The 10,446-nt window shown below is 37.9% G+C and overlaps 1 protein-coding gene across 1 annotated transcript; it reads right to left on the reverse strand.

The window, feature by feature from the left end:
- Positions 1 to 2,928: 2,928 nt before the first annotated feature.
- On the reverse strand, positions 2,929 to 6,905 carry LOC103472743 (collagen alpha-1(VIII) chain-like). The gene is made up of 3 exons (XM_008422568.3): positions 6,658 to 6,905; positions 6,442 to 6,570; positions 2,929 to 4,584 (listed from the first exon to the last, which is right to left on the reverse strand). The coding sequence occupies exons 1-3, from the start codon at positions 6,866 to 6,868 to the stop codon at positions 4,310 to 4,312; spliced, it is 615 nt and encodes a 204-aa protein (XP_008420790.2). The 5' UTR covers positions 6,869 to 6,905; the 3' UTR covers positions 2,929 to 4,309.
- Positions 6,906 to 10,446: the final 3,541 nt, after the last annotated feature.

The following is a 10,446-nucleotide window of genomic DNA, read 5'->3' on the forward strand; positions in this document are numbered from 1 at the left end:
AATAATAATAATAATAATAATAATAATACTAATAATAATACTTTATTGATCCCCTAAAGGGGGGAAATTTAGTTTGTACCTGAATTGCACACAATTATAATAAATAATGAGCATATAACAATAGTCACATTGACACACATTGCTCAGTACATTAAATATATAATCAACATTAAAAACGCACAGCTCCGGAGACTATGGTACGACTTACCACATAATCATAATGAAGAAAATTTTATGCTTCAATTAATAGTAAAATCCTGAATGTAACTTAAAGTACACAGTAAAGGGTTAATAAAGATAAAGCTGTTCTCATCTGTTGTACAACAATGTTTGATTTTGCTATTATTAAATATTAAAATGTTTCAAAGGTAATCATTAACAAAGTCAGTCATTTTGATGAATTTTACCAAGTCTGGACACCGCCTGATTATCAGGAAATTATTAGCCAAGCAGGTTTTAATCTCTCTCAGGTATTATTTTATGAATACCGGCTTAGTGATGTGTGTTATTATAGAACAATAAATTATTAGCAAAATATACAGAATAAAAACAAACAACCTCTCAACTAGAAGTTCCAAGATACCGATCCTTGAAGACTGGAGTGGAAGACACTTGTTATAGAAATAATACTTTTCAAAAGCTTCACATTTCCGTTTAAAATTGTCATGATTTGTAGCGTTGGAGAGGAGCTGCACAACTCGGATCCAGGATGAGGTTGGAAAAACTTCCTGTTTTACGACTCAAACTGTGATCAGGGTCAGACAACATAGGTAGGACAAAAGTCTGAGACTCATTATAAACTCAAATGACTGTCAAGGACCCAGTAAACACAGAGAACAACAGGGGGTTCAAATACACACAGGAATAATAAGGGAACTCGACACAGCCAATCAAAGTAAGACGTGACAACTCAGAGACTAATTAACCAATAAACGGTAAAACATGACAAGAGGACCGAATTAAACAACCTATACTAAAAAACCATAATCCTCATAAACGTATCTTTAAGGTGGCTTTGGCTGGCACCATGCTCGATGTCCCTCAGCTTCACACAGTCGGTGATGTTGCCAATAAAAGGCTTTCTATGACCCTCTGCTCTCATTGTAAAATCTTTTGCCAAATTGTTCAAAACAAAGAAACTTAGGACAGGAGTTCAGGTTAAAGACAGAATGGTGAGAGGCATTGTTTGTTTGTTGTTGCTTTATTTCATGGTTTTGTCTTGAAACAAGGCAAAGCCCCCATGAAAAACTAACTGGTAATTTTGGTCTAACCAGCCACTGTTGCAGGTCATAATCCTGATGTCATTCACTGTCGGTGTCATTTTTTCTATAATATTGATGCACATACTTTTATTTATGTTAGTTTTGCTTACTTTGAGGATTTACATATATGTAAACACAAGCTTAGTTCTTGACTCTGAATTGTAAAGCTTAGTTGAATGACAGAGATCGTCTGCGATTAGTGGAAAAAGCTGAGCTTCATGTTTTTTTTGGTGTGTTTTGATATTTTCAATTTCCTCTTTGGAAAATACAGAATATTAGGTGTTAGAGATCAGAACAGCAAGTTCAGCAGGAAGCCATGAACTTTCTTCTTTATCAACAGCGCCTCCTTCTGGATGGTTAAGTCAAAATTCGACATTCATCAAATAAACTTGACTTTCAACCAACAAATGAATTCCAAATAGACTTGTTCTTCAGAATGTGCTCAATTACAAATTCTTCTGACTTCTAAAGACTGGTTTTGTTCATTAAAATGCATTAAAAAAATGCATTTTATGTTGAGTTAGACCATCTTTTTTTCTGATCTTAAGCACAGCAGCCTTAAAACAGCAACACCAACATAGAAAACCAGAATCAGATCCTTTTACATAATCTTCTAATAAAAAGTGTTGTATGCATTCTTTGGTTGTCTCAACCATACTTTTAAAATATCAGAACTGCGACTGAAAATCAGAGGTTAAAAAAATGTAAACAGGAGTGGTTTATTGCAGAAATTATTCAAAGATGAATATTAATAAGGTAAATTTTGTTTGGAAACAAGACATTTCTCGAAAAGCTTATACGTTAAGTGTATAGTATCATATAGTTTATTTAAGAATGGGCGCAGAAGAATGTGCTATTACATTTTTAGCTTCTATGTCTTTCCTACCTATTTCCAGATTTTTCCATTTTGAAACATAATCATCATTGCACCAACATACCAGAGGTCTAATTTGTGCGGCCCAGAAATATTCTTTTAGGGCTGGTAAACCCAGACCTCCTCTGTCTTTTGGGAGCTGAAGTGTTTTATATCTGACCCTGGGTTTCTTCCCGTTCCATATAAACCTTGAAATCCATCTGTCCCATTCTACAAATTGTTTTTGCGGAATAGTCAGTGGCAGGGACTGAAACAGGTATAACAGTCGTGGTAAAATATTTATTTGAATTATCTCCAGTGTAGAACTGAGATCCAGACCAATGTCCATCCATCGCCCCAAGTCCTTCTTAATATTGTGGTTTATTTCTAAATAATTTGCATCATAGAGTTTGTCAGTTGTTTTGGTTATGTTTACATCCAAATATTTTATATATTTCTCATTCCACTTAAGTTTATAGGTATCCTTTATTTTCTGCTGTGGGGAGTAATTTATTGTCAGGATCTGTGTTTTTTCCACATTAATTTTGTATCCTGAGAATTTCCCAAACATTTGAGATTTGACTAATCTGTAATTTTGTCTATTAGTGAAATAATTCTACTTTAAACATAAGTTCTCTGCGGAGTTTGTAGAGGCTACAGCGCTTCTACAAACTTGATGGATGGATGTTTCTCCAAACCACTCTTTGCTTCTCTCTTCTGCCTGTCTGTGAAGACGGTAGCTTTCACTTATCGTTTGCATAACATCTTTGTAAGAATGTGTGACGATCTGTTTTTTGTGTAGTTATTTTTTAGGTTTTTCTGTGTTTTAGTTCTGTTTCCCCTGTGAGTCTCTGTCTTCCCTGTTGATTGCTCCCAGCTGTGTCCAGTTCCCCGATTAGCTTCCCTGTGTATTTAACCCCACCTGTCGTCTCTGTCCTTCGTCGGATCCTCGTCATTTGTTCATCGTTTGTCTGTCCGTTTCCAGTGCCGCCTGTCTTTCTGAGTTTGTTCCTGATTCTTTATTAAATACATAATTTCCTCATTAGTACCTGGGTTTTTTTTTTATATACTTATTTTTTATTGAATATTTCTGAACACATACAGTGGAGAGGCATCAATACATTCATCTTCATATACAATGTTAAACATCCATGTCCATATTTAACTGGATACAAAAATGGCCTCCTCCTTACATCTATAATCACTCCATTTTTCCCATTTAACAACTAACTGGTCCTCCTGCAATCTTAGTCTATGTGTGATTTTCTCCATCACAAAGATCTCCTCCACAATGCTCAGCCACCACTCCACGGTAGGCGGGTCTTGTCAATACCATAATTTTGTGGTGGGTTTTTTTTGTTGTTGCTTAAAGTAATATTTTTAACAGATATTCATCATCCTTTGAATTACGTCGTGTGTGAGGCATCCCAGGTAGAGTGTTTTACATGATCTGGGTATTCCATATCCCAATATGTTTTTCAAAATAAGACCAACATTATGCATAACAGAATGTGGTTAGCTTTTGACAGGACCAGAATATGTGCGTGTGACCTACATCAGTCTGGCCACAAAGTCTCCACCCTGGCTGTGAATTGGATACCATCCTGGTCCTGATCTTTGGTGTTATAAAAAATTCTAATCATGTTTTTCCAATTAAATTCCCTCCAAACACGGGAGCAGGTGGCTGTGCACTGCATTTTACAAATTTTAAACCATTCCTCCTCGCTTATATGTTCCTTCAGTTCCTCTTCCCATTTTTCTTTAATGTACATAGTAGATGTCTTCCTGCCTGCCACCAGTCCCTGATACAGTGCTGAAATAACTCAGAATGTATTTCCTTCACAGGCCTTATAAAATATCTCTATTATTTTACTTACGCTGGTTTTTATCTCTTTCTCATAATAATCTTTCATTTGCAAGTATCTATACTGGTCTTGGTCCTCCAGTTCATATTTTTCCTTTAAGCTATTAAAACTCATCAGTTTGCCCTTTTCAGCCAATTTACACATTGCTGTGGCACCTTTATTTGCCCATTGTTTGAAACCTCTATCATAAATACCTGGTTTAAACCTCGGATCCCAAGCAAACCAGCTCAAACTCCTTGTTTCCTTCTCTAACTTGTAATTATCAATTACCGTGTTCCATATTTCAATTGTAGTCTTAGTTATTGAATCTAGCTTATTGCTTAATTTGCCTAAGAGTATTTAACACCACTGAAAGTGGTGGTGCGAGCGTTCTGCCAGACATGACTGTTCGCATACATCCTCATGTACACGTGGTCTCCTTGCTGCAGTTGCAGGAAAGCTGCGTTGCCTCCATTATCAGCCCCATCGTGTGATGATTTGTGGTCATAGGCGGTCACAACTTCCTCGTTGTTCTTCATAAGGGCTAGACTCACAACTTGTGATCCAACAGCATGATAAAAGAAGGTGAAGTAGTATATGCCTGGAACTGGTGCAGAAAAGATACCTGGGAAAAACAAGATTTAGGTTTAATAAATATTATGAAGCATTATTCAGTCTTTTTATATAAAAAGGCTATTCATTTGCATTGGCCTAGGCTGTTCATCCACTGGATTGGCTAGCGTTAAGATAAGCTAGCATTAGGCTGGCAACTAGCATAGCCTGGTCACCCACTACTTGCTCTTTTCCTTAAAAAAATAGTTGGTGATATATCTCTAAGTGTCATACATTTTTTGTCATACAAGCATTGATATGTTTTTGAGACAGTTGACTGTAACACAGAGTGCCATTGCAGGGGGGGCGCGGGAAGCCATCTGGATGGGGAAAAAAACAAAAAACACGAACGCTGTATGCGCTGGGTTTTTATCTTAGAATGGCCAACTCTCTGTTATTCCTATGTCAATTTGATACAGTAGGGGCTTCTGCACTTCCAATATTTGTGTCCTCTGTCACTTTTATCAGCAGTTAAAACTGTTTCATCCATTGTTAACATGTGGTAACCTGTTTTTCCGAGCCGCCTTTAAACTCAACATGAGAGCTACGACGCTCGCGCTGGGTTTACACCTGTGCGGTAGTGAAGGAGACCTGCTGCTGCTGTGCAGAGCTACGCAGGTGTGTTAGAATTATGGCAGCAAACCAGCAAAACGCAAATAACTTTTCACAGCTTTTCCCCCAAACTAACTGACTGAGTTGAGTGAAGCTGTTGGATGCAGGTAATGTTAGCTAAAAGATGACTAGCTAGCTCAGTGTTTCTCAACCCTGGTCCTCAGCGCCCCCCTGTCCTGCATGTCTTAGGTATTTCCCTTCTGCTACACACCTGAATTGTATCTCTGGGTGATTAACAGGCTTCTGCACCACTTGATGGTCATGCAATCATTTGAATCAGCTGTTCTGGAATAGAGGCACATCTAAAACATGCAGAGCAGGGGGGCGGTGAGGACCAGGGTTGAGAAACACTGAGCTAGCTAATATCAATACAGCACCTTAAGCTTAACAAGTAGCTTGTAGGCTACCTATGTTGTCTATGTTCAGCTAAGTACATTCATTTTACCCCCAAAAAAGTCCAGCCCCCCCCACCCAGGGGCAGAGACAGGGAGTCTCTAAGAATCCTCTCAAGCCCCTCCCACACGTCGTTCAACCAGACAGCCATTTGTAATCCATAGGGAGGGGCCCAGAAAATGTTTGGAAACCCCTGGGGGGCGACGCAGGAGAAAAAGTTTGGGAACCACTGATGCATGTAATGAATAACGCTAACAGATATAATACACCAACCATTTTTCTTGATAAAGTTTTCTTTAAAGTAAAAGGTACAAGTCTCAGGTGACCAACATATTCAAGTTGGCCTACCCAAATGCTAACTTTAGGCTGTCTCTGTGCTAATGGTCAGCAGAGGAAGTAAGAAAACCAGTGGGTGACCAGCATGCTAGTCACTAGCCTCTTCAAAGCTAGCAGAATCTCCTTCTCATTTGACAGTGGCAGCCGCTCAGTTACTGGGTTATTAACTCCTGTTAATAATTTGACCAGTAACTAGCTTCAGAATAGATCTAGCCTCCTGCATCGAGGAAGTACTCAACACTGGGTGTTCTATAGTCTTAATTTTGGCAGTAATATTGTGTCATAAAATCTTGCCTCTTTCAAATCAAAATTGCAAAAAGGTGACACTTGTATGTTTTACTTGAAAGAGGCAAAGGGGGAATTGCAACAGTAGGTTTCTGATTCTGTAGCTGTTCCTTAATGTCTCTTCACCCCTCTGACCTTTAGTTAGGTCTGCAGGAGGAGAGTTAAACCCCTACTCTAGTGACTCTGATACTACAGGTATTCTAATTTAGGAATAGGCTATAACTTAAATACTGTAATGACTCACCTGTGTGCTGATTGTAGGCATTACCCTCATTGATTATTACTCTTCCGTAGATTATGGTTGTGTCTGTGCTGAAGGGTCCAAGAGATTCCCTGCCATCTGTTGCAACACTAAATGCTACGTTGGATGCTTCTAAGTAAAAATATAAGACAATATCTGTAAACTTTTCCATTTATTTAGTAATAATATGTCTTTAAAATGTCCAAAAACAGACTTTACCTTTCTTCTTCAGCTCTAGAACCTGGTTTTCAGTCTCCTTTTGCCTCGTTTCCATGGCTTCTTGTTTCTCTTTTATAGCCCCAATCTCTTTGACCAACTTAGACATATCAGGAAAGTGTGACCCGGTTCCAGTAGTGACTGTTTGAGGTAAACCATCCTGACCCAAAGTTACACCACAGAACCACAGTAACAACCACAATGTGAAAGTCATCCTGGTTCTCTAATGCTGCCTCTAGTTCTCTGACTGACTGGATGCTGTTTGGTGTTTTTATAAAGATTCAGGATGTCTTGTTAATGGTTAACTGCAGAGAAAAAACGTTGTGTTTACTCTGCTTTTTGTTAAATTAAGTTTTTTTACTCATTGAATTCTGGGTTTTCATTATCTGCAAGACATAAACATCCAAATTAAAATAATTAAAGACATTAAATATTTCACTCTGTGTATTTAAACTATGAGTTTTAGTTTTTGAAATAATTCACAAAAAGGTTTTACTTCATATATATGAATTTTAGATATAAATCTAAACATACAACCATGTTTGTTCCTGAAACTCTTTTTTTCTTCTTTTTACAGAAAATGTTCCACTAAAGGTCATTTACCTGATTTACTGCTCTGTTTGACCAAGTTACTCAATTGTAGGATGGCAGCTGCAAAAAGTATGTTTCTGCACAAACATGCTTTGATTGTGCAGAAACAAACAAAGTATGTTTGACACCAATTTTCTTATATTTGGGAAACATGGGGGGCTGGTTGACCTTTAAACTTTCAGTAATATCTTCAAAGCCAAACCAGCCAAACTTTTTAAAATTTTCGGCAACTCTTTATTTGATGGGGTGTGAATAAGACTGACATGACACTGTCATGAACACGACACAACATCTGTTAGAAACATGAAGTCTTTATGAATGTTTATGACTGTTGTCATGAAGTGTCATACGGTAAATAATAAAACTTTTAAGGCAAAGTTGCTCTAAAAGTTGTTTTAAAAGTCAATTAAAAGTGCATCTCCTTGCATTAAAGTAACATTATTTACTAAATAATTCAAAGTCTGCACTCTTAATGGACTTTCAATGCAACTTTTAGAGCAACTTTGCAGTTGTGAATGACAGGTAAAGGTAAGATGCTTGATGGATCTTTTTGCAGACAAGGCAACACCTGTAACTGAAGAACCATGAGGAAATAACATCCGTTTCCTCAAACATCAAATGAGCTTTGTGTGTCCTTACTCTGTGCACACCAAACAGCTTTCTCCCATTGACTTAGATTCTTCAGGTTCACATGCTGTCACAAAAGTCTCCAATAAGAAAATAAAGTGGCTAAGTTGGCAACAGTCTTCCACCTCCATCTGTCCATTAAATACGTCATGCCACACAGTGTCCTTCCACCGTTAAAAATAGTCCATTGTTTTTAGGACAGATATCTTTTTACATCAGAATTATAATATATGACCCATCTTTGCTGTATGAGTCACTTTAATCCATATTCGACACTTTAAAATATGCGGATTTTACATTTCATACTCAAATTAAAGTGCTCATTGTTTATTTGATGTTAATGAACCTTGGGTTTGAGAAAGTAACATAACTTCTATACTCTCAAATGTCTCGTACATATTGTAGTACTGGCACTGACTTTGCTTACAAGTTCTCATTCCCAACTTTTTCGTCTTTCACGTTTGTTGAAGTGCTGACCTAAATGAACACCAGTTTACTCAGCTCTTGGAAATATGACAAGTATTGACACAACCTGCACGTGTAAGTTTATCTTCCACCAACTCACACATTTATGTGAGATTTCTTTGACTTGAAGAGAAGAAGTCAGTAGGCACACGTGGCTCGAACGTTGTACAGCGTACGCCCTTAATTGATCAGATTAGCTGATCAATACAGATTGTTAAAAATTAACAACTGTTTGATAAATACATGGAATGGAATAAAGACCAAGTCAACAAAAACCTACAAAATTACTGATAGTGTCAAAAAGTTTCTATTTACTGTTCTGTTTCCTCGACCTTGACTCCACCAGAGGGCTTACGGGAATGCAGCAAAAACCACTGATGTAATGTGACCTCTCCAAAATGCTCTTGAGATTTTATAGCCTGTTGTAAACTGATGATGCAGTTGTCCTGAGTTTTGATCAAATATATGCCTGCTATTCCTTGTGAATGTAAAAGTTTTATACATCATCCGTGTGGTAGCTTGAAAAGGCATTCAGAATTCAGCTGTTTCACATTTAGTGACATTACAAAACATCCTCTAGTAAATACTTCGTAGAGCATCTCCATTTCACCTGAGATTAAGACTTGAATGAACTCAAAGTTTACTGATTTAAGTCGACATCATTTTTCAAGGATGATTACAGATTCTTGACCTGAGAATTCTCATCCTTACATATTTGATTTAAATTCTTCCATTGTAGCTCTGCTCTTTCAGTGAGATCCCTCCTTCTTCAACCATAAAAAAACATTTCATGGCTGCTGAAATGTCTCAACCTTTCTATTTTTTTTTTTTTCATTGACTCTCAACAACATGTGCGGGAAACGGTGGGTTGGTCAGTGACCTGTTCAAACTATCCAGATAAAAAAATAAATCAAACATGTCTGTTTGTTTGTGGTTGCAGCTGAGGTTTCAACATCTGCAGCCTTCACCCTTCTTCTCACACTAACAGATTTTTATGCTGTTGGCTGAACGCACCTATTGCAGAGCGCCGCAGACTCTCCTCTGCTGGGGACCGGCAGTAAAATCAGGCATTTGTGTAGCTTTAAATGAGACTGCAAAAAATACACAGTAAAAAAGAAAAACGTCTGTGTCACAGCTGCTGCTGAGCTGTGACCACTCACACCTGATCATCATCACCCAGATCCCCAGCTGCCACCATATAAGGACAGAGCTTCCCCCTGCACGGTGTCAGATTGTTGTGAAACCCTCAGCGGTTACACCTTCAGGCCTGCTGTAGAAACTTGAGTGAACTGCCCAGTAACCCGTCTGTCTCTCCCTTCTGCCTAGTTGCCTCTCCTGTCCAAGATCTTGACCCTCTCCACTGGATTTGGACCTCCTGGCTTTGAACCCCTTGAGACACATCTACAAGTTGTAGGAGTCTGGCCCTCGAGGCCTGGAGTTGCCCACCCCTGGATATGACCCACAGTCAGTGGGATTCTTACCTTCTTTATGTAACACAACTATTGTAGCATCAGACCAGGATGGCGCCATTGTTTTAGTTTCTAGAGAAAAGCGGTATGATTCCAATAAAAGTGGAGTAACGATATCTATGAAACACTTATAGAATTCATTTATGAAACCATCAGGGCCAGGATACTTATTATTTTTAAGGGATAAGACAACATTTTTAATTTCTTCTTGATTTGGCTTATCTAATTGTTTAGCTACAGTATCGGGTAATTCAGAAATATTTGTATTTTGTAAATAGTCTGCTATTTTACTCTCATCACAGCAAGTGTCAGTGTCTAGGTATAAAACCTTGTAAAATTCTGCAAATGTTTCAGCAACATCTTTTTGTTTTTTTATTTATTGCCTAATTTTAGCTTTTGAACTACATTTGAGGACTGTTGTTTTTTAAGTCGGAAGGCCAAAAGTCTGCTCGCTCTATTTCCATTTTCATAATACTGCTGCTTGGCAAAACGAAGGTTGCGTTCGATCTTTTCTGATGGTAAATCTTGAAGCTCTCTGCATGTTGTATTCAAATCATTCAGAATCTTGGGTGCTCTAGTCTTTTTATGTTGAAGATCCAGATATCAAATTTTATCTTCTAAATATTTCTGTTTGGCTGCA

This window comes from Poecilia reticulata, chromosome 18 (assembly GCF_904066995.2).
Source record: "Poecilia reticulata chromosome 18, P_reticulata-male-v2, whole genome shotgun sequence".
Lineage (NCBI taxonomy): Eukaryota > Metazoa > Chordata > Actinopteri > Cyprinodontiformes > Poeciliidae > Poecilia > Poecilia reticulata.

Bases quoted from the DNA above. Each gene is read 5' to 3' on its own strand.
- LOC103472743 (XM_008422568.3), bottom strand. From the start codon at position 6,868: ATGACTTTCACATTGTGGTTGTTACTGTGGTTCTGTGGTGTAACTTTG. The intron at 6,571-6,657 runs GTAAAGTCTGTT...ATTTTTACTTAG, and splicing joins TCTAGAGCTGAAGAAGAAAG to AAGCATCCAACGTAGCATTT. The intron at 4,585-6,441 runs GTGAGTCATTAC...TGTTTTTCCCAG, and splicing joins TGCCTACAATCAGCACACAG to GTATCTTTTCTGCACCAGTT.